The following is a 23,020-nucleotide window of genomic DNA, read 5'->3' on the forward strand; positions in this document are numbered from 1 at the left end:
AATTAACAACGTATATTCTCTAAAAAGTTCTTCAGTTGAAAAAGAGAGCGGCAAGTTGAATTGCAGACTTCCACAAATTTGGAAGGGAAAAAGTATAGCAAAAAATCTCAAGTATTTCCATTGAAATTGAGAATCTCGCATTTGTCTTTCCCTGCTCTCTAGGGAATGCATGGCATAAATACTGTACTAGTATTTAATAATTTACTTAAGAGGTAACATAATTACAAGAATAGGGACTGGAGAAACTTTAAATTTAGGAAGCATGTGTGCATCGATTCTGCAATCTGAACTCTTCAGTGTTCTCTACACAGATAAGAGTCTCAAGGTTTACATGTGCTTTCCTAACCTTAGTTATTTTTTCTGTTATGTTTCTGGATCTGTGAGCTAATTCAACTTTGTTTACTTTTTTGAGTTCATGATGCTTTATTCTCTTTATTATTGGTCCTATTTTGCGTTGTTTCTTTATTTGTTGTTGTAGTTTTTTTCCCCCATCTTTTATCATTTTTTTTTTCTTTTTCATGATCTACTATCTTTTGAATTTCCATTCCCTTGAGAGGTTGCCATCCTGGTTTATAATACTGTAATGTCTCTTTTCACTGGCATGTAGATTTTTCTAGCACCTAGTTAGAACCTTGATGATCTTGCAAATCTTCTTTCCATAACTGTCAATATTCATGTGGGCTTTTCACGCGCTTCTATCTTTAGTTGTATTGATGTTAGCTTATGACATGCTTCTTTTTTATGGCATGTGTTTCTATAATACATTTTGATGCTTAAGCTATCATACACTACTATTGCTACCAGAGTTATCGTCTTTTTTTTTTTTTTTAAGATGCCTTTTATTCAGAATATCCTCTAGAATAAATGATGTCATAACTAGAAAAGGATTGTCCTTGGATGGGAATTTTAGAGCATGCAAAAACAATGTTATCTATTACCACTAAGTTCTGGATTCATTAAATTTGGAGAAAGTTAAGATTCTCTATTCACTTAGAAACGCTTAATGTAGTGTGGTTCCTGTGATGCATATTTGGCCTACAACTGGGAATCCTCATAAAAATGCCTCTTGCTAGAGGACGTACGCCATGTTAATTTTATTTAGGTTCCTATATCCTCAGAGCAAACAGATTGGGAGTTCATGCTTGCTTATAAGTTTGAAGTCATAGGATCATTTTATCTGAATGAGGGAGATCCCAGGATTCAGGGTTGTCTCAAGTCCCTTCCAAGGCCACTAAGAATACTATGAAGAGCGGATGCCCATCTATCAGATGGAATTGCGAAAGTGATGTGGTGTTTGCTGCATACATACCCATCAGCCTGTGATAACGTGTGCTGAATATTACAAATTTTCGGTTTCATAATTTTGCATGCCTTATCTGCAGGTCGTATGAGGAACACCCTATATTATCTGCTAATGGCAAAATGTAGGTACGTTGTTGAGTTTTGTTGCTTCGCTTATCCTTTAACTTGTAGATCATAGCAATTTGTTAGAACATGGAGTGTCCTGACAGTTCTTTCACCTTGTTTTACCAAAGCCCCAGCTGGAGATATTAAGATATTGATCAATTTATTTTCCTTTGTATCCTTTTACTGGGCTGTCCGCTATCATGTCTTGAATGCGAAATGCTTATGTAGTTTATAAGAAAATGGAGCAAGGTATTGCTTCTATGATCATCCTAACATTAAGTGTAAAACATGATTTACTGATCCTTGAAAACACAGTGTTAGTTCAGTTCCACATAGTTGTACCAAATTGTTCAATTTGAATCCTTACACAAGTTTGTCCTTTTTTTTTTCTCTCTTTTTAATGTTGTGTTAGTTTGTTGATTCAAGGCTGATGCATTTGGTATTCTGAAGAGTTTTACTTGCCTATGGATCATTTCTTACAGCTTTATCTCATTTTCTCTTTTGACAGTCATGAAATCCTTTAACTTTGCAAATTGATTGTAATTTTCTGCCATTTTTGGCTTTTTGGTTTGGAGCAGTCAATGGAAATATGAGTAATTTATATTTATTAATTTTGACTAATAGTGTTGTTATTATAATTTACTAAACTCATCGTTAAATGAAGGGTAATAATTAATACGAATTATAATATTTTTAGTAATTTGAAGTAATCTGAAATTGATCTCATAAACCTAATAAACCAATTAAAATGTGAATTAAAAAATTTATAAAATTGATAAATTAGCTGAATATGTAAAGCTCAAGTTCAATGAAAATGTGACAAACTTGAGGCTAAGCCCTTAAAGCTCGGTCTAACTTTCCAATAAAACGACGCTTCTACAGCCGCTACTTCAGATGAAACGACGCCGACATCTCTTTTCTAATTTCAGCGCCGGACCCGTTAATGAGTGGGTGGCAACGGCATTGAGCTCCCAAGAAATTCCCCAAAAGGAACGGCATAATGGGTTTATATAGTTCAAAATAAACAGAACATATATTAAATTTCATCCATTTCTGCTTTTTTTAAAGGATTATTCATGAATAGTCTTGTGCTGTGCTAGCCAATCGCCCACATTAGCATAAAGAACCCTAAAGATCAGAAGCAATGCTAAAAAGATTGTATTTACTTATCAAGATGATCACATGAGCAGTTGGATTTGTGGGCAATCAGCCAATCACTGATTGCTATCTTTTATTTGACCAGTTGTGCATCCGTGACCCTTTTACAAAGTCTTTCTCTTTATGCAATAATAAAGAAGAGAGAGGTAAGAGATTTCTTAGCCAAGTCTGTATGTCACAGAACAAAATCTCCAATGGTTTGGCTTATGTAAGAAATGCATTTGTTTTGAACTTAGCTTTTCTTCATTCTTTTTTGCTTATCTTTGCATCACAAAGCTAAAGTGCCAACTAAAAAGTATCAATCCTACACTGCCACAGTTTTTTTGTTATAATATTGCATGACTGAAATGTGTTCCAGCTACTCCGGATGCGAAAAACAATATTTTTGTGATTTGGAGATTATGGATTCAATATTTTCACTAATTTGGTAATTGGCAAATTTTTAAAAGAGGAAGGAGTAAACAAGGATTAAATTTCTTATAAAAAAACTATGAGGTCTACTGTATTATTAAACTATTAGCCTGGTATGGAGACTTAACCTTAAGTGTTCCAACTTTTTTAAAGCAACCAAAGATTTCAATCTTCGCATTTTTCTTATCTTTAAATGTCAATAACAAGTTTTTGTCTGTGCCTTTATTGTAGGGATGCCTTAAATGACTCTTACCATAAAAGGTAACATACCCACTTACCATATTTATTCTTTTTTCCCTATAAATAGATTCACAGAATTGAGATGGCAGATCAGGCAAAGCAGGCCTTCTTCTCTGAAGTGGAAAAGTTCCATCGCCACTCATTGAAAATGAGGAACCCATTTCAGAATCTTGTTACTGGAGTCCCAATCAATAGTTCAGAATCATGCAGACTTGGAAGGCCAGTAAGAGGATATTTACCTAACCCTGCAAACCAGTGCCATCTTTCTTCTTCAAATGTTTGTTCCACATTCAAGCAAAGTAAGAGCTCACTTACTGTCTCCTTTTTAATTACTTCCTGCACATTATGGGAACTAATGGCTTGTTCTTCATGTCCCAGGTAAAGTGGATTCAGTGTTTAAGAGAATGATGAGCAAATTAGGGAAGAAAGCTGACAGTTTTGCAGAAGGTGTTCGAGAGCATGGTAACTATCAATTTTTCTCTCACATATATTGAGAGATATCATAATTTAATGATATGTTTAGATTGTAACTTCGATTGCTTTGAAACTGTGCAGTTAGATTGGGGGCTAATATCAGTGAAACTGTGAAAGGGAAGTTTAGTTTAGGAGCTAAAATTCTCCAAGTTGGTGGAGTGGAGAAAATTTTCAGGCTGTTGTTTAGAGTTGAAGAAGAAGAAGAGAAACTGCAAAAGGTTTCTCAATGTTACCTGTCAACTACAGCAGGTCCCATTGCAGGCCTCTTGTTTATCTCCACTTACAAGGTCGCGTTCTGCAGTGAGAGATCAATCAAGTTCTCTTCTGCAAGTGGAAAATCAGTCAGAATCCATTACAAGGTAACTCAAAAAGCATATATAAAAAAGAAAAATCAACACTCTCTCTCTCTGTTTGCATACAACAATTGCAAATACTAAATATCTATACTTCATTTGCTGCAGGTTTTGATCCCACTTGCAAAGGTTAAAAGAGTTGACAGAAGTGAGAACGTGAAGAAACCATCCCAAAAATACATGGAAATAGCTACTGTGGATGGGTTTGATTTCTGGTTTATGGGTTTCTTTAATTATCAGAAGACTTTGAAATGTCTTCAGCAGGCACTGGCAGTCTCCCTGAACACTGATGATTAGTTTAAAACACTAATAAACTTTCCTCAATTGCATCCTATTCTGTCAGGAGGCACAACATTAGTGTATAAAAATTTTGTCCAGAACTGTTAATTTTTTCCATTCTCATTGCGTTAAAATCCAGGAAATAGTTTATCAGCAGAAAATAGAGAAAAAAAAAAACTGAATTTAATTAGAAGATTGCAGAAAGGATTCATATGTTTTGGTAATAAGAATAAACAAAATGAAAATGTATGCACACACAAAAGTAACGTTTATAAGCTGAAAACTCACTAGAGTATAGTCCAAAAGTCTAAAGGTTGGAAGGATTTAAAAAAAAAATAAATGAAAATTAAGCGATACTTCAAGAATGTTAACTATTTTTTTTTCTTAATATATATATAAATAATTAAAAAAACCTTTTTCGGAGGGAGGATTTTAAAATTTATCTATTGAACGTCTCCATGCACGCGCCGGCTGATTCATCGTCTAATCTTCTAACTAGCCAGATCCGTTATGTGGAATCGTGAACCGACTGCTCACGTGGCCTTACGCTATTGCCTCAAGGTTATTACCCGTCACGTGGCATTTCTCTTATCAAATAGCACAAAACGTAACTGTACACCTGATTCTTTCACTCTTTCCGATCGTTGCTTCTCTTTGCTGGTATTTACTTCTAGTACTCTCTCCCTCCTGCTCTATTTGGCCGGCAAACATAGAAAAACGACAATTTGACACTAGCACTAAACCAGAAGCGAGATATGGCGAGTCTTTGTCAATTGCCGGCAATAAATTCTTTCGCTCCTCACATCACCAACAAGAAGCTCTGTTGTTACCCGTCCAAGCACTCTTGTGCAGTACCTCGACGAATTTCGACCTCTCTCAGCTTCAATCCTCTCAGGCGAGTTGGTTGAACTGATTCGTCAGTTAATTAGGATCTGAAATTCTGTAAAAGGAACGGAATTTTCTAACCTGGAATTTGAATCTGTGTTTGGCTGCCAGAGTTTCGATTAAGGGAAATGATATGGTGATGAAACATCGAGGGGGTGGAGTTGGTGCTGTTTGTTACGCTGGGCCTATCCCTGCTCATAACCTCCAGTGGATCTCCACCATCTCCTCTGCGTTCGTTCGTCCCTCTTTCTTTATGAAGCACATTCTGTAATTAGACATTGATTTTCGGTTCTTTTTTAGTTCAGTTTTTAATTTGTATATAAATTTCGATTTTCAGGGTTCTGATGTTTGCCAACGGTACTGCAATCCATAAGTCTTTTATTGTTCCTTTATTAGCTCTGCAGGCACCATCAAGCGTCATTTCTTGGATTAAGTAATCTCCTTTTTTGTGGTTGAGTTTTTGTTTGGATTCAGTTCGTTTGCGGGCTGGTGAACTCATACGAATTTGGTTTGCAGGGGTGATTATGGCATTTGGACGGCATTCGTTGCACTTCTTTTCCGCCTCTTCTTCTTTGTTCCTGGTGAGCTATAAGTACAGGAAGGCCTAGATTGGGGCTCTGTTGTCTATTGCTTGTAAATAAATACTGCTTTTGGTAGTTGGAAAATACCAGCGATATCAACCTTTATAAAATTGACATCAATCTCACTCAAGTATATCCGTTTGCACGGACTTTCTTTCATCCTCCATCAGTTTCTCTTTTGACAGAGGCATTTAGTTAATGTACTGCACCTTGTTACCAATGAATAGGTTATCATAATTACCACTAATTAATCAAGTTTGCACTCAAGGCGGTGTGGATTATTTTGGTTACAATAATAAGTGAAACAGCGGAAGCCTACTTTTGTAAACATCAATCGTAGGAAGAAGCATCACAGCTTTGTGAAAAATTTAGGGATGGCAGCTCTATTTGGAGCCTTCTAGGTCGATCCACTTGTTTTTGAAGGTTGTTGTCAGTAACTTGACATACAAAAAGTAACCCCTGTTTTTAAACATGGCCCTGATTGTTCCAGAAATCCCAAGGTTGTCTTTGTAATTTTCTTGTGCTTTTCATACTTAACTGTGAGATGAGGAATTGCTAACGATTCTGATATTGACATTTGTCGCTCTTAGGGGAACTCGAGTTGCCGTTTGTGGCACTGCTTTTGGTACTTGTGGCTCCCCATCAGGCATTGAACCTGAGGTAATTAGATGCGTTATGAAAGGGGAAGCAAAGTTTTTTTTTCTTTTTGTTTTTTCCCACTGTCTTGTATTCATTTTTGCCACTTTGGCTCGACAGGGGAACACAAGAAGGTGCTATTATTGCCATGGTGATTGCAGGCTATTTGGCTTTCCAGCATTTTTCAAGAATAGGCAACTTGCAAGGAGCATTTGAGCAAGGTTCAATTGTTGCCACCTTGGCCATCATTTGCATCACTGTCATCTCATTCTTGTTCTTAATCTTAACTTAGCAGGACAGTAGTGTGCCAATTACTGAACTCATACAAAAGGATGGCAGAATAAGAGAATAATCATTAGTTATGATCGTTTACTCTCATGTTATGAAGATGTTTTCTTTGAAATAAACAATAAAATGTCTAGAATTTAAACCTGTGTTAATAAATCGGGTATAATTGCTAATGACCAGTATACTATTGCTTTTGAATTATCTTGGGGGCCCAAGCAGATTCCTCTATCTTGAAATATGCTTCTTGTTCCTTCTACATGTGGAGCTAATCCTTTCATCTTCATCTATTCTGAAATGATCTTTGATGAGAAATTCTTATACTAGCATTTATGCATGGTTGTGCTTATTGTAGTCAATGCCAGTTCAAACAGACAAACTGCTCAATCTCCTCTATCTCCTTTGGGTTAATAAAGTCCACTTCTAATCTTTATTTTCTGAAACTTGAACGTTGCACTTGGTATGCTCATTCATAAATAAATTCATGAGGTAGCCAATAACAAGGACACCATTCTTGTCTGTTTATGTAGTTCTAAGGCCAAAGAAGCTTTATCTAATACTTTATTATGCTAAAACTGAAGAGAGAGCAACTAATCTAACTTGTCTACAAGTACAAGAACCTAAGACGTTCTATGCTCCTCTTCATTTTCTGTGGGCTTCTTAATCAACTAATATGCGTACATTAGGAGTAGTATAGCAAATGGATTTTTATGGTGAGAATGAGGCCTTGAGAAAACGTCAATGTTGATTCTCACTGCCTGCTTAGAAATTGATGAAGAATGGTGGCAACCAAGAAGGAAACTGCGATCTCATTTAGGCAAGCAATAAACTTCAATTCCGTATGCTTAGAAATTGTTTGCTGCAAGAAGTGATCCCACAATAGCTGTTGTGGAACAGAGGAGCAGTAAACTAAATGAAACAGAGGTGGCTGAGCTGGGCAAGCCTGTTGGTTCCGCTACACCATAGATTGTTGGTCCGCCAGGTGTGGTTGTTATTGGTGGTGTCATCGTAGTCGGAGTTGGGGTTGTAGTGGTTGGAGTGGTTGGAGTGGTTGGGGGTGGTGGACTTGAGCTGTATTTGCAAAAAATATTAATTAGTTACATATCAGCATCATTTTGGCAAAGAAGAATGAAATTGGAGATGAAAATGAAGTATTACCTGGGAGTTGAATGGGCCGATGCATAGTGACAGTTACCATTACCTGTAATATGCAAATACAAAAGTCAGGAAATCTCACAGGAAAATAATTATCACCCTGTTTGGAATAAACTATTTGCAAGAAAAGAATCAATTGAACTCTTCATACAATCGTGCATGATAACTATTTCTTTTAAAGGGTGTTTTTTTTCGATTGGAAGGAATTGCATTTCTTTAATTTCAAACATGAAAAAAAAAAAAAATCAATCTAATAGAATTCTAGTAATTCTTTTTGTTTGAACTTAGCCTCTGTTTCTTTCACATAAATATTTCAGAAAAATATTTTTTTGCGCTTTTTGATATTTACAGCACTCATAAAAATTTAATCCACGAAAATATTTTTCTGATCAAATGAAAAGTTAATTATTTTAAGTAAAAAGAAAATTATTTTCCACACCTTAACATTTTTATTAAGACATTTATGTATAAATTTATTGATATATTTTATTTTTAAGCTATTTTATTAATTTTTTTTACAGATAATATTTTTTATAAAAAATATTTTTCATAAAAAATATTTTTCAAATATAAGTTTTTTTCCCGCAAACAAACAGAACAAACAGAAGTTTAGAACAGTGAGTGTAGGTTCTATCAAATTTCTTAAAGATTGAGAAATTATGCTCTTAGTTCTCAAAGATGAATTAAATGATTATGCATTAACAAGTCATATCTTACTTGGGTCAGTGCTGCTAAGTTGTGCAGTTCCACCGAAGACACAACTGGTAGGAATTGGATTCTTCTGGTAGTAATCATTGAAGGCATAAGAAGCATGGTCCCGAACAGTGTTTTGATTATAACAACTTCCACCTGGTTGAATTGCTGAACAGTCTGCACCCCCATAACCGCAAGCATAGTCAAGAGCTACCTGTAAAGCAGTTTCTGAAGCAGTTGGACTTGCAATACACCATGCCCCTCCTGATGACGTCGGAGTTGTAGTGGCTGGGGTGGTCGGAGTTGTAGTGTCTGGGGTTGTTGGCGGGGTCGTCGTGACTGCAGTTGGTGCTGGAGGCGAATCTATCGGATTTACAATTGGGCTTGTTGTACCAGGAGTTGTTGGATTCACAATGGGAACCGTCCCCATCGTGTCTAGTTGAGTGGTGAACACTGGAGACGAGAAAAGTATTTGATTTTCTCGGTGGTCCGCGATTCTGTTTTCCTGGATTGCTTCCAGAGGAGGCGTTTCTGCAACACTTGAACCTGAAGCAATCAAAAAGCAAGATAAGCTTATATTTTCTTGTGTTAAAAGGATGAAAAGGAGCTGCAGAATTACTAAAGAAAATTTCATGAACAGCTCTATATGATACTTGCAGCAGAAAACGAAACAAGATCATTTCAGAAAGACAGAAAATTGAGTTCAAATGTTCACAATGCATGTGAAGTTAAGGGGCCAATATTGGACTCGTAGCAATTTTCTCTCCCCTATGTTAATTCACCTGAAGTGGGAGGCCTACTAGCCATTCTCCTTCCTGCTGGTTACTCATCAATTTCTATGAGGTAACTAGATTAATAATGATATCTATATGAAATTCAGCATGATTGATGATTATAATACAACTATTGTATGCTAGTTATACATAGAATAGTCGTATTATTAGATGAACCTGTGCCTACAATGTTATCTAAATGTAGCTAAGAAATTGAAACTCACAAGTGAGTGCAAATTAATCACCTGAGATGAGGAAAAGATAGAAGAGGAAGATGATGAGATATTGAACAACTTCAGAACCCATATCTCTAAGCTGCTTCTAAAATGTTTTAGAACTTTCCTTGCTTGTCAAGAACAATGATAGAGAAGCTAAGAGGAGTTAATGCAAAGAAGAGTTTAAATATCATTCTTGCACAAGTTATATAAATAAAACTTGAAGAATCAAAGCTTTCTTGGATCATAGAGAGACGGAAAGAGAGAAGCCTGGGAATATCAGAAAACTTGAGAAAGGAGGCACTTGGTAGCTAAATTTTGCAAGCAAGACAAGGTGCAAAGGAAGGGGGAAAAGTGAATGAGATGGAAAAGGTTAAAGATTGATGTGTTGGGGATTTAAATCTAATGATTTTGACGCTATATTAATAGTTTAAGGACTCAGGGTGATGTTTGGCATTTTCTTTTTCTCCTTTTGTGATTCCCTTTCTACTGTTTATGGGACTGAATCAAAAGTTAAAGGTAAGGTGGCTAAGATCGAATTTTTTTCCTTTTTTTTCAAATGTTGGACGCAAACCTCAGTGATTTGTAATAATAAAAACCCTAATATAATATTTGGGTTTTGTTAACTTATTGATTTCGTGTTTAGAATTATAGATTATCCGCACTCACAGATTTAGTCTGATGATAGATGCTAAATCTAAGAGGTCTCAAGTTTTAATCTCCAATTTCAATCACCATTTCAAAAAAAAAAAATTTGTCCAAGGAAAAAACAAGGATTCCTTATATAAGAATACTTGAAGTTCAGGATATTGCCTTATTTAGCATAAACCTGTCAAAAGATTGCTGGACATTTGAGATCGAATCTAACTTTTTTAGTTATCCTTCATGTATGTAGGCATATACCTAACACATGAAACCCTTTTTCTTTCTCCCCCATTTTCTAATTTCATTGTAATTTGCATATAACCATTCCCAAATTATGTACTGAATTTAAAATTAAAATTGGAAATACGTTTATTGAGTATAATAGTAAGTCCAATGCGTCTATATCTTTGAAAAAGAAATATTATTAAGAGGACGGCTACCAACCCTAAAAAAATTATTATTTTGTGAACCATAAAATTGTTAAATTTAGGGAATGTTAGAATGTCTTTTTAGTATGAGTACTTTTTTATTATAGTTCACTCGATTTTTTTTTTTAAATATGGCATAAATTATTTTAGCATCCGAGCACCCGACACTCGAACATTAGTTCAAAAAATTTTCTCAATTCCAGCCTCGGCATTCAGGCGAACCACATGGTAGTGTGGTACGTAGTGGGTTTAGTACACCCTGCCAAAACGGCTCCGAAACAAATAAAAGGGTGCGTGCCGCAATCACGAGGGATTGCCAGTGATATACTGGAGGAATGTGGGGATGCAAATTGGGGAAAAAATGCATTAGAAATAAAAGTAAACGTAATTTCTATCTCAGTTGAAAATTTTATCTCCAGTATTGTAAAATTCATGTCTGTCTTTAATTGGTACACACATTATTCCAAATAAACACTAAAAATCTTTTCATTAAATTTTATAACCTATTTTAATAGTAAGCTGTTTTGCTTAACGAGTTCATAGAATCCGAAGGCTTCTTCTGCCATTGGTATAATTTACTGGACAGTATTAAGGAGCAAGCAAAGTACTAATTTTTATTTTATTTTTAACTAAAGTATGCATGTTGTCACTTGTAAACTATGTCTGAAAAAAACCACAACGTCCACCTGAAGCTAACATCTCAGAAGGTAGAGCTGATTCAACTGCTTTTACCTTCCCACATAGATTCATTTTTGGCTTCTTCTGAAGACATTTCCAGTTGAAAAATTCTCTTTCAAGTTCCAATTTCTTATAGAAGCAAGTGAAGTCTCTGTTGGAAAGGACAGCAGAAGTAGACGCCTTTGGTCAACATATGCTTTTCAGCTCACAAGAATCAGATGCTTCTTGTCAGGAACCTGTATATGTTATCTTTCCAGTCATCGTTATGCTCTGTTCGGCAATAATTTTAAAAATAATATTTAATCAAAACACTATCTGAACAACTATTAATTACTAGAACAATTAATAACTGCAACAATATTTACAAGGAAGAGGCTTGAAGCTCTATCCCTTCTTGTTTGATTCATATTGCAGTGTGATATATGTTAACATCAGTCCAAGCTGCATACACACATTTGTTCAATTACAAATGCTCATTTGAATTTAACTTCCCAGTTTCATTTATGCCCATTTGATTTGTTGTGAAATACTTCCCAAAGGTCACAATCACTCCAGATCCATCAGGAAGCTCAAAAATAGATTGAAGAAAACCCTAAATTTGCATACTTGATATACCAGATATCAAGTATATGAACTTATGAAGAGACAGCTTTTGTGATTTCCCCCATCCTTGAAGCACCACTATAAGAAGTTAAATTGCAAATGAATGAATTGCAGGAAGTAACATAAGCCACTGGAAAAATGAACTAACACACCAAGCACAAGCTTAACAGTTTACCAATTCATATACAACTCCTTTACAGAGGAATCTGAAATGAGTCTGCAACTGTAAATGCTAAATAATCGCATATGATTTGGTAAAAGAAGTGACTCACAATTCTGATGAGATTTAATTAGAGGTTGAAAGTGAGAGTTCCAGTTAAGCCTCCAAGTAAGGTTTTTCTTGGCCCAATTGTTGTTGTTGGCGGCAGCGGCGATGGTGATGTTGGTGGTGGTGGGAATAATTGGGTTCTTTTTGGTTGGTGTTGCTGGTGCTGGAGATGGTGGTAATTGGAGGAAAGCAAACGATTCTGGTTTTGTTCATGCTTGGTTAGTTTAATCTTTTCAAAAAATTATTTTATACTACCATTGTTGTATCAATGAGGGATTTATACCATAATTAGTGGTTTATATAGCGGTTGTGTTATAAATTTTTTTTAAAATAAATTTTATAATTTCTTTAATTTAGAAAAATAGAAAAAAAAAAAAGCAAAATGATGGATAAATTATTATTAAGTTCTTATATTTTAATCAAAATAAATTATTTAATTTTTATTTTTTAAGAAAATAAACTTAGTTGACATCTTTTTATAATGTGTAAAATTAAATTTTTAATTTTTTTTCTGTTAAATAAAATGAAAAATAACATATTTTTAATCCTAAAAAATAATTTGCTAGTAAAATGATTTATTAATTTTTTTAATATTTACTTGTTAGGTATTTTTTTTAATTAAAAATTAGAAATCAAGCGAATATAATTTGAAACCTTTTAAATTTATTAAATACACTTAAAACCAAATTAAATTTACGAGTGTTTCTAATTAAATATTTAAATATTAGCTTTAATTGTTAATATAATCTTTTAATTTTTTTTTCCACCAGTTAGCAGTTTAATTATAAAATGTAATTATTATAATCAATTATAAAAACGGATTACTATACTTTTAAAAATTGAATTATTTTATGAATAGATAATAATTTTTATTTTTTATTAAAAATATAATATTAGATTTTTACCCATTTCAAAAAAAAAATTAGATTTTTATATATAAAAATTTTAAATTTTCTTACTAATCTCTTATCAACACCATTAATTCTTAGTAATACTCAATAATAAATAATAAAGTAGAATATTTTTCTTATTTAAATAAAAAATTATATTTGTCTTAGTATTTTCTCCCTATTTTAAGGAGAAAAAATAATAAAGAATAAAGAAAAGTTTACAGTAATTAATATCTAAATTAAATAAAATCATTCACTTATTTTAATATAATTTGTACATTTATATTAATATTCATTAATAATAATAATCACAACTATGGGTTTATCATAAATATATATCTTATTTTTAGAATCAATAATATTCACAATAATTTAATTTTATTAATTTTTTATATAAATTCTCTTTGTTTATAAAAAACAATTTATTTTTTTAATTAAAAAATATTATAAATAAATTAAAATTATACATAATTTTATAAGAATTTATTTAAATTCTTATTATAAAATGAATAGTTTCATACAAAATTATAATACTAATGTAATATCATTAGTTTATGTAAAAGAAAAATTATAATATGATGTATTATGATCATCTTATTAGTTTAATGAAATTAAAATTTATTAAGATAAAAATGTAAATTTTTGTATTATAATTTCACATAAAATTCTAAAAAAGTTTATAGTTTATTATTAATATATATTATAGCTAAATAACATTTTTTTATAAATTATTTATATTCTATTATCCACTAAATAATTTTAATGTTTTATAGTATGATAATAAAATTTTATTCTCAAATTAGTATTTTACAATATTATAATAAAATTTAGAAATTCAATTTTTATGTTTTTCTTATCTTAAAAATATATTCATATATATTATTTTGGTCCTAGTTTTACTACTAATTTAATAGAAATTAAGATGTTATATTTTTTTAATTAGCATGATACTTTTTATTATGAAAAGTAATTTAAAATTGTACCTATATTAATGAAATTTAAAATTATTTTCAAATTATAATAGAATTATATTATGAAATAAACTTTTGCCTTCTATTTTTTTTTAAATTTTTGTTATATTTTCATTCTATTTAATATATATTAATTTCTTATAATTAATTAAATTAAAATTTTTATTATTAAAATAAATAAAATTAAAGCTTTTAAATTTATAAAAACTCAACAACTTAGTCTGATAGATGTATTTGAATAAATAGATGAGATTTTAAATTTTATTTTATTGATTCTGATTTAAAATAAAATATAAAAATTTAAAAATTAATTTAATAATGAAAATATCAATTATCCTCTTTCCACTTTAATATATATATATATATATATATATATATATATATATATTATTGAATTATAGAATTAGAAAATTTGATTTTTCAATGAAATTTTAGTAAAAAATTAGCTTCGAAATTGTGTTATTATATTTTACATATATAAAGCAAAAAAATCCACACACGCAGGGGAAAAAAGAAAGAGAGAGAAAGAGGGTTTTTTTCGGTGCTAAAAGCAGAGAAGCGAGCTCACATATCTTCTTCTTCTTCTTCTTCTTTACCTCCGTCGCGGCGTAGAGAGAGAGAGACTGAGAGACTGTGTCCAGCGAACGACGTCGTTATTCTCAGATCTGATAGAGGCACAGAGAGGTAGGGGGAGAGAATGAGTGGCAGAGGAGGAGCAGCAGCAGCAGCCATCAATAATACCAATAATAATGGCAAGGGTGATAGTGGAATTTCGGGGATTCCTTCGGGGTCGAGGAAGATGGTGCAGAGCTTGAAGGAGATTGTGAACTGTCCAGAACCTGAGATCTACGCCATGCTTAAAGAGTGTAATATGGACCCTAACGAGGCCGTTAATCGTCTCCTCTCTCAAGGTTTTCTTTTATTTTTTTGTATTTTCTGTGTGTTTTATGGGAAAAATTTTCCCCGTTCGCGTGTTGAGGGGGACGAAGGATTTGCCTTCTCTTATGGTAAACTGGCTTAGAAATAAGTTTCTTGCCGTGGAGTGAGTCATAGGCTCAGTGGAGTGGGAGTTAATTTTGTTTTGTGGGTTTCAATTTGATCACAAATTTATTATTTTAATTTGAAGTTTTAATGCTTCTGTTTATTTTTCTTGAGCCGCCAAAGCTGGAACTGCATGTCTTTGATATTCTTTTTTCTCTAAAATTTACCTGTGGATTCAGGCGGTGCTTGTGTGTTCTATTTATACAGTAGTAAAACTATGAAAACTTTGCATCTTTCCTATTCGATTGAACTGCGTGGTGAAGTTTCAGTTTGAATTGTGTTCTACTGTGTGGTGTTCGTCCACTGACTATATGCTTGTAAGAATTTTCCTGAATATCTAGCTATTCTTTTAGCCTTATGCTTTGATGTCCTATAATAAGAGTTCCTTGCACAGTTCGATAAGTTTTAATCCAGTTGCGTGATACTGCACAGACGTGATAATATAAGCACTGTGGTGGAAGTTCTTGCTAAACATAGGGTAACATTTCTAAATCTTATAATTTTTGAACAACATATGTAAAGGGATTGGCTTTCTTAATAAATGAAAACTTAGGCCACCAATTTAACGTGTCGCGTGGCTACCCTTTTGTAGACATGCTAACAAGTGTGTTTGTGTGTGTGTGAGTACATGTATATATGTTGTACATGCATGGGGATGTGTGTTCATATTGTTCATCAATTTTAATGGAAATTAAGTTAACAAAGTAGATAGTTTATCCTACTAAGTCGATAATAACATTTACAGGAAACTTCTCATTCTTCAACCTTCTAAATGTACTTTACAATATTACTCAGTGTTTGGTGGCTTTGGAGGAGGTAGTCCATTGAGTCCCACCACCATTCACCTTTTGAAGCAGAAGATGAAAAGGGCTTTTCCTTTTTGTGAAGAAATCTCTTCAAGCTGCAAATAATGTCTAATGTTGCTTGTCAACCAATTCTTTTTTGGTTTCTATTGATCCTGTGAGCATCAGTTGTTTTCATTTGAATGTAATATTTACAGTGTTGTAGTATTTAGTTGTCTATTAAGTGTTATCATTCAGATGCTTATCAACAGTTTTTCCTTACCTATCTTAATACAAGTGTGGGATTTTTCCTGTAAGTTTCATTTCATCTATTATCTTCCATTCAGATGTATTTTTAACTTGAAGATTTTTTGTGCTGCAGATCCTTTCCATGAGGTCAAGAGCAAACGAGAAAAGAAAAAAGAGGTGAGTATATACATAATATGTGGATATATTTCTATATATTCTCCTAAAATTGAGTCTGTTCAGTGCATATGGTAAAATTTATTGCAATGCTTATGACCCCTTTCCTACTGTTCTGACCTGTTCTCTTTCTTCTTTTGAGCCGTCAGTGTGAGAAAAACTAGCGTGTTATACCATTTCTATATTATCTTTTGATTCTCAGTTGCAGTTGCGATGTTTCTTTTCTTTTCCTTTCTTTCCTTTTTTTCAATGTGTTTTTACTTATCTTTCTGTTGTTGATTCAGAATAAGGAGACGACTGATCCAAGGGCGCGTGGTGCTAATAACACAACACATCGTGGTGGCAGAGGTGGTGCAGACCGTTATGGACGTGGTAATTCGGCACAGTTTAGCTCCAGTGGTATTTATTAAGTCAGCAATTGAATGAATGTTGAGAAATTTAGATTACCAAGTCAGGGATTTCCTTTTGTGCTTCAATAACCTTTTTCCATTTTTATCCAGAGACTGGTGTTTCACATGCCAAACCTGCACCCAAGAAGGAGAATGGAACACATGCTTATACTGGTTCTCAATCTTCTGGATTCAGTATTGCAGGAAATAACACTAGTTGGGGACCACAAGCATTTCTCAGGTGACCCCTGCTAAAGTTTGATGCTGATGACTTCCTTATGTTTTATTGATTTGGTAGTTGAAATGGAACCATGATCTGTATTTGAAACACTAAGAAATAAAAAATAGTGTGATGACTAATGTTTGTGTTTTCATAATTGTCCATACTTAAAGACATCTCATGCAATTGATACAATTCATAATATTTATGACTCACTTCAGTAATGATGATCTAAAACAAACTGTTGATAGCCTGGTGCTATATCAAAATGCTATCCTGACTTTTACTGGCTTGTGGTTATGTGCTTTGAAAAAGCACTAATCTGCATTATTTGCTTAGGTGGCAATAGATTTTTGTCAGTAGTCTTTCTTGGGGATGTAGATATGTGGAAACTATCTGCTCTATCATTCTCGCTGCATGTCAAATTTAGCTTTCATCTTTTGGTAGATACAAAGAACATTCCTAAAGATGGTGTAATCTTGTGAAATAAATTGTGTTCCATACTCCACATGGAAGTCTTTATGTTCTATAAAAGTTTATCCAAACAGAGATTGGTTGGTCTCAGTTGCTAAGCATTTAAGCTTTGTATCATTTGGACCTTGAATGCGGCAATGGGAAGAAGTGCTTGAGCCTTTCTAGAATTAGGACATGGTAACAAACTGTCTACCTGAGTTGTTCATTAGATATGAGTGCTTCTTTGTTCACTTGAGAAGTTCTTCATATGGGCTTTCAATGATCCAGATTTTTTCTCTTTAACTTGAAACTTTGACATTCATCATGGACATTTATGTGCATAGATGTGTCACCTTGTTTTGTTGATGATGAAGAAATTTTACAAAATTGTTCCTGTCAATGTTGAAGTTGTTTTAAATCCTTTAGACAGTGAATTTCATATAGTGGTTATCCCGTCTTGGGATAGTCTATAAGTACATGTGCAATAAATACAAGTTATATGGCTTCAACATATTAACATTGTAACTTGTGTGGCTTCATCATATTCAACAATGTTAGTCTGTCTGTTATGTGGAATTTATTGTTTCTCATGTCATATATTTCTTGCAGTGATTCTGTGGCCACAGAAAATAAAATGTCAACTGTAGGTGTGGATGATGGAGTGTCTCTGCCATTACAACCTCCTGGATTTCAATCTCCCTGGTTAGGGGTTCCGGGTCAAGTATCGATGGCTGACATTGTGAAGATGGGGAGACCGCATAACAGGGCATCTGCTATGCCACCCCATCACTGTGTTAATCATCACCACGCTTCTGCGCCTCCTTTAGCAGCATCAAATAATGATTTTCCGGAAAATCATGCTGCCAATATGTCAGAAATAAATTCGGAGCCAGAACTTAGTGCAAGCCAACATGTTCATCCTGACGATGAATGGCCGTCTATTCAGGAGCCCTCAGCTTCCACTATGCCCTCTATTTTAGAGGCACCTGAAGATTCTGAAGTGTATGCTGATCAATCTAACTTTCCTTTGGATAGAGTTAATCAACATATGAAATCTGAGTTAGATGATGTTCAGCCAGCAGAAGATGGTCATGTTGAAACTCTTAATGGAGACCATGTTGGACCTGCTTCTGTATCCAGTAGAAATATACAGGAAGATGGCTCTGTAGGTTCATCTATTTTTGATAATAATTTGTATGGGAATGTGAGTTCCTACCAGCCTCCTAGGCATGCTTTTGAGCATGAAGGTGAGCATGATGCATTATTTGATTTTTCCAAAAAAAAAAAGGGAATAATATTATTATAATTATTGTTATTATTATTATTATTATTTCTACAGTATGTCAGTTTTTCTCATAAGTTTTGCATGTGGACATCAGTGATAGTGGCAGGGGGTTGTCTTACTGTTGAAAGATTTCTTTGATTTCTGATAATTAGTCAAATGGGGAACTAATTGTTCATGCACCCTTTTTTTTTGTCCACGTACTCAATGATGAAAGGCAGTAAGTAAGACTTACCGTGGAAGTTTGATTGTAGCTTCTTTCCACTCTATAGTTCCATTCAAATAATTTGACTCCTTATAGCAAATTCTTGTATTTTTGTTGTTTCTAATTTGTATCCACGTCTGCTTGGAGGTCCTTCACCCCAGAATATGATGTGAATAAGTGTAGTCTGGGGACTGGGGAGCTTCTGAGTTGTTGCTCCATCCTCTTTCTCCCTCTGGGCTCTGTCAAAGCTATTTCTGCTCTTTCCCCACCATCATCTGTTGAATGAATTATTGATTTGTGTCAAGAATCCTTCCCCATATTTATACTAATATTATACTGTTTATGATACTTTATTAGTCCATTTATCCACATGGGTCATTATCCTTGTTAATGAGTTATCAACAATATTTGTCATTTACCTTTTATGTTGTTCTATTTCAGCTGAAGATGGTGCTTCATCAGTGGCTGCAAACTTACATCAACTAAGTTTGCAGAGTGATCAAGGATTACCTCCTGAGGAGGATAATCCGTCAGTTATAATTCCAAATCACCTGCAAGTTCATGCGCAAAACTGTTCACACTTGAGCTTTGGTAGTTTTCGATCTGGCATTAGTTCTGCTTTTTCTGGGCCATTTGCATCAGGGCCTTTGAAAAATAACCCGGAAGAGACTTCTGAAGTTGTGGATGCCTCATCAGCTGTGCACCCAGATACTAGGTATTTTTTTCTTATGGTATCCTTTGTTTTGTGTAATTTTAAAAAAAAACCTAATTACAATGTATTCTTCATGCAGAAATTCCGAGTATTATGGAGATGAGCATCTAAGAAATACTGCAGATGAAAATTTAATGCATAGAGCTGGTGTGAATGCTGGCAACTATGATTCTGCTTCAGTTCCACAAGCAGAGGTGTTGAAGGAGGAGCCCCCTGAAGCAGCTCAGGTGAATCAATACACATTTCCTTCATCTGCAACTGGATATAATTACGAGGACTCTCAACAGTCGAATGCTGTATTTAGTAACCCGCAGACAAGCTCTCAGATGCAGAATTTTGCTCCTTTCTCGAGTGTAATGGTATATGCGAACTACATATGTTCCAGTCAAATATGCAAAATTATTGTTGCTGAGTTAAATGTGAATTTTTTTTTATGTGCTAGGATTGGCTGAGGCAATCTTTTTTATTAAAAGAATGAATTGGTTTTATAGCTTGGACATAGGATTCTGAACGGCCTAATCATTTTGTTAAAAAGTTCTATATCGAAGGAATTTTAACTTGAGCTGTGTCGTGGTAAAAATTTGAAAAAGAAAATGCTTAGATGACATTATTGGGAAATATAATATGAGCAGTATCTTTGCCATTTTTATACTGGAGTTTTTTTTTTTTGTCCTTCAACTGCAGTTTCATCTTGAATGTGTGCATGTGTGCCTTTATTACATATGCATATATGCATGACTGCGTGCTTTGTCATTAAAACTGGATTTAGAAGATTGAACTAAAAACATTGAGTTGGCTGAATTCCTTGCTTAAATATTCTTGTCAATGTCATTACAGCAGGCATACACAAATTCATTGCCAAGCACTTTGTTGGCTTCAACTGTTCAACCTGGGAGGGAGCCTGATCTTCCATATTCACCTTTCCCTGTGACGCAATCAATGCCCACCAAATACAGCAATACAGCTTCTTCCATTAGTGGTCCAAGCATTTCCGTCTCAGAGGTACATATGTCATGTTATCGTTATCAAACTTTCTTGAAATTCATTATTTGCGGAAGATATTTATTTGTTTGCAATTAAGAAGTTGGTGTTTGTAATTTCTACTTAAAGAGAAAAGTCAATTTCAGAGAAATAAGAAACACTATTGCCTAATCAGATGCATATTGGAATTTGGAAATCTTAGCATTGCTCTTTTTAGTGGCTATGATACAATTTCCCGACATCTGACAATGTCTCAACTTGTATCATAAGAAGGCAGTCATTTTTGTCTTTCAGCCCAAATCAAAACTTTCTGACTTGATATCATTCCTTATGTTATGATGCTCATAATGGTTCTCAATGACAGCAGTTTCTGGCCTTTCTGCACATTGCTGAAGAATCTTAGATTATATTTTCTCATTTCTACATTGCTGGAGCTTTCTTTAGCTTTTAAGGGATCAGTGGTCCTGGCTCTTTTCACTTATTGCCTGCTTGTATGATTTATTCTGTACATATTTGTGCAATACTTCAATTAACTGCAATTTGTTTGAATGAAAAAGGTGCTTTGACAGTTTTTCATTTTGTATAACTTGGTAAGCACTGCTTCTTCCTTTTTGGTTTCCGAGTCTGAGATATTCCTGTTTCTGGCTTCAGTTGGAGCATATTATCTCTACACAGGACACCTGAAATTTTACCATTTTGCTAACTTATTGTTGGTGGATATTTATTTGTCTTTTTTCAGTGCTTAAAATGATAATAATAGTTCTAGTTCTTGCGCACGGGCACTATGGCCATTATATTATGTATTCTTATCTGGAGTCAGATGCCTGTATTTTGATTATCATAGCATACTGGACCATTGATATTGTGAGATCTCTATAGTTTCTGCTTATGTGCACGTCTATTAAATGATGTAAATGAATAAGTTGGAGTTTTATAATGATAACATCCATGATTTGTATATGCATTATCCAATTTTCTTACTTAGTTGAGTTTTCTGGAAATAATATCTGGGACTAGATGATGAAACCTAATTAAACCTTTTAGGAGTATTATGCTGTTGTCTTCAGCTAATTTATCTTCTATATGTAGCAGGCTCTGAGAGCGGGTAGTATTTCTACAACTCAGCCAACTCCTCAGACACTACCTGGTGCTAGTGTTGCCACAGGACCTACTCTTCCACAACACCTTGCTGTGCATCCTTATTCACAACCTACCCTTCCATTGGGACCTTTTACAAACATGATTGGCTATCCATTTTTGCCACAGAGCTACACATATATGCCATCTGCTTTCCAGCAGACATTTGCCGGTAATAGCACATATCATCAGTCCCTGGCTGCAGTGCTCCCACAATACAAGAATAGTGTTTCTGTAAGCAGCTTGCCTCAATCTGCTGCTGTTGCTTCTGCATATGGGTTTGGGAGTTCGACAAGCCTTCCTGCAGGGAACTTTCCTCTGAATGCGCCCACTGCACCTGGAGGCACAACCATTGGATATGATGACGTATTAAGTTCTCAGTACAAGGATGGCAGCCATTTGATTTCTCTTCAACAGGTAATGTACCAACTGAGAATTGAGAATATCTCATAACCATGAACCAATCTTTTTCTATTTGTGTAGTGAAAATTCCTGTTTGATTCCAATATATGTTAAGTTCAATTCTTTTTGAGTAATTAGTATGATTTTTCATTTGTTCAATTCTTTTTTAGCAATGAATATGATTTTTCATATGCATACATGCTTGGAACAAGTAACCCCCTAATTGTTTCTAGTGCTGGTGAATCTTGTGGACTACTTTTCTTATGGGAAACTCAAATGGTTAAACTTTTTTTGGTTCAGCAGAATGAGAATTCAGCCATGTGGGTTCATGGGCCTGGTTCACGGACAATGTCTGCTGTCCCTGCTAGCACATATTACAGCTTCCAGGGACAGAATCAGCAACCTGGTGGGTTTCGGCAAGGTCAACAGCTTTCACAGCATTTTGGGGCTCATGGATACCCAAATTATTATCATTCCCAAACAGGAATATCACTGGAACAGCAGCAGCAGCAACAAAACTCTAGGGATGGTTCCCTTGGCGGTTCTCAGGGCCAATCACTAAAGCAGGCTCAACAGTTGTGGCAAAACAGCTACTAAATCTCATTACCTCCTGGTTTTTCAGGGTCTTGTAGTGAGTTCGAAATGGGGCCAATCTTAGGCATTCCTGTGATTGAATGACCTGCTGATGATTATCGGCGGGTCTAAAAAGATCCCTGACTGACTACGGCCCTGTGCCATGAGGTTGTATTTTAGATAATTATCATGTGGTTAACCTAGGAACAAGTGTGCTAATTTTGGTTAGTGGACTCCGTTTTACTTCTTTGTGCTATTATCCGCATTATAATGAAAGTTGCCTCACTCTTTTACTCTGATTTTATAACCATGTGATCTTGTACAAGAAATCTTGTCTTTGCTGGATTTTGCCGACTGGTTTTATCTGCTTCATGCCATCTGTTGACCGAAGG

At 34.3% G+C, this 23,020-nt stretch overlaps 4 protein-coding genes across 14 annotated transcripts; 3 read left to right on the plus strand and 1 right to left on the minus strand.

The window, feature by feature from the left end:
• Nucleotides 1-377: 377 nt before the first annotated feature.
• Nucleotides 378-4,439, plus strand: LOC110602424 (GEM-like protein 4). Of its 3 annotated transcripts, XM_021739943.2 has the most exons (6): nt 378-1,428; nt 3,208-3,237; nt 3,306-3,515; nt 3,595-3,678; nt 3,772-4,049; nt 4,152-4,439. In XM_021739943.2, exons 2-6 carry the CDS (start codon nt 3,219-3,221, stop codon nt 4,338-4,340), a joined length of 780 nt encoding a protein of 259 aa, XP_021595635.1. In that variant the 5' UTR covers nt 378-1,428; nt 3,208-3,218; the 3' UTR covers nt 4,341-4,439. The 3 variants fall into 3 exon arrangements, with proteins under 3 accessions (XP_021595635.1, XP_021595636.1, XP_021595637.1); XM_021739944.2 differs by lacking the exon at nt 3,208-3,237 and having other exon boundaries at nt 3,284-3,515; XM_021739945.1 differs by lacking the exon at nt 378-1,428 and having other exon boundaries at nt 3,311-3,515.
• A 354-nt stretch (nt 4,440-4,793) lies between these two features.
• LOC110602425 (cold-regulated 413 inner membrane protein 1, chloroplastic) lies at nt 4,794-6,913 on the plus strand. 2 transcript variants are annotated; one of them, XM_021739947.2, is made up of 6 exons: nt 4,794-5,217; nt 5,319-5,474; nt 5,545-5,640; nt 5,724-5,788; nt 6,379-6,448; nt 6,545-6,913. In XM_021739947.2, exons 1-6 carry the CDS (start codon nt 5,078-5,080, stop codon nt 6,714-6,716), a joined length of 699 nt encoding a protein of 232 aa, XP_021595639.1. In that variant the 5' UTR covers nt 4,794-5,077; the 3' UTR covers nt 6,717-6,913. The 2 variants fall into 2 exon arrangements, with proteins under 2 accessions (XP_021595639.1, XP_021595640.1); XM_021739948.2 differs by having other exon boundaries at nt 4,811-5,217; nt 5,319-5,438.
• Nucleotides 6,914-7,110: 197 nt separating this feature from the next.
• Nucleotides 7,111-9,923, minus strand: LOC110602423 (PLASMODESMATA CALLOSE-BINDING PROTEIN 3). 2 transcript variants are annotated; one of them, XM_021739942.2, is made up of 4 exons: nt 9,576-9,923; nt 8,582-9,103; nt 7,868-7,910; nt 7,111-7,780 (listed from the first exon to the last, which is right to left on the minus strand). In XM_021739942.2, the coding sequence occupies exons 1-4, from the start codon at nt 9,634-9,636 to the stop codon at nt 7,555-7,557; spliced, it is 852 nt and encodes a 283-aa protein (XP_021595634.1). In that variant the 5' UTR covers nt 9,637-9,923; the 3' UTR covers nt 7,111-7,554. The 2 variants fall into 2 exon arrangements, with proteins under 2 accessions (XP_021595634.1, XP_043807380.1); XM_043951445.1 differs by having other exon boundaries at nt 8,582-9,923.
• Nucleotides 9,924-14,518: 4,595 nt separating this feature from the next.
• LOC110601137 lies at nt 14,519-22,931 on the plus strand. 7 transcript variants are annotated; one of them, XM_021738164.2, is made up of 10 exons: nt 14,519-14,939; nt 16,234-16,277; nt 16,559-16,673; nt 16,775-16,904; nt 17,946-18,583; nt 19,265-19,538; nt 19,615-19,894; nt 20,373-20,537; nt 21,606-22,070; nt 22,359-22,931. In XM_021738164.2, exons 1-10 carry the CDS (start codon nt 14,726-14,728, stop codon nt 22,650-22,652), a joined length of 2,619 nt encoding a protein of 872 aa, XP_021593856.1. In that variant the 5' UTR covers nt 14,519-14,725; the 3' UTR covers nt 22,653-22,931. The 7 variants fall into 7 exon arrangements, with proteins under 7 accessions (XP_021593856.1, XP_021593857.1, XP_021593854.1 ...); XM_021738165.2 differs by having other exon boundaries at nt 20,376-20,537; nt 22,356-22,931; XM_021738162.2 differs by having other exon boundaries at nt 14,520-14,939; nt 22,356-22,931.
• The last annotated feature ends 89 nt before the right edge of the window (nt 22,932-23,020 follow it).

The sequence above is a fragment of the Manihot esculenta genome, chromosome 15 (assembly GCF_001659605.2).
Source record: "Manihot esculenta cultivar AM560-2 chromosome 15, M.esculenta_v8, whole genome shotgun sequence".
NCBI classification, from domain to species: domain Eukaryota; kingdom Viridiplantae; phylum Streptophyta; class Magnoliopsida; order Malpighiales; family Euphorbiaceae; genus Manihot; species Manihot esculenta.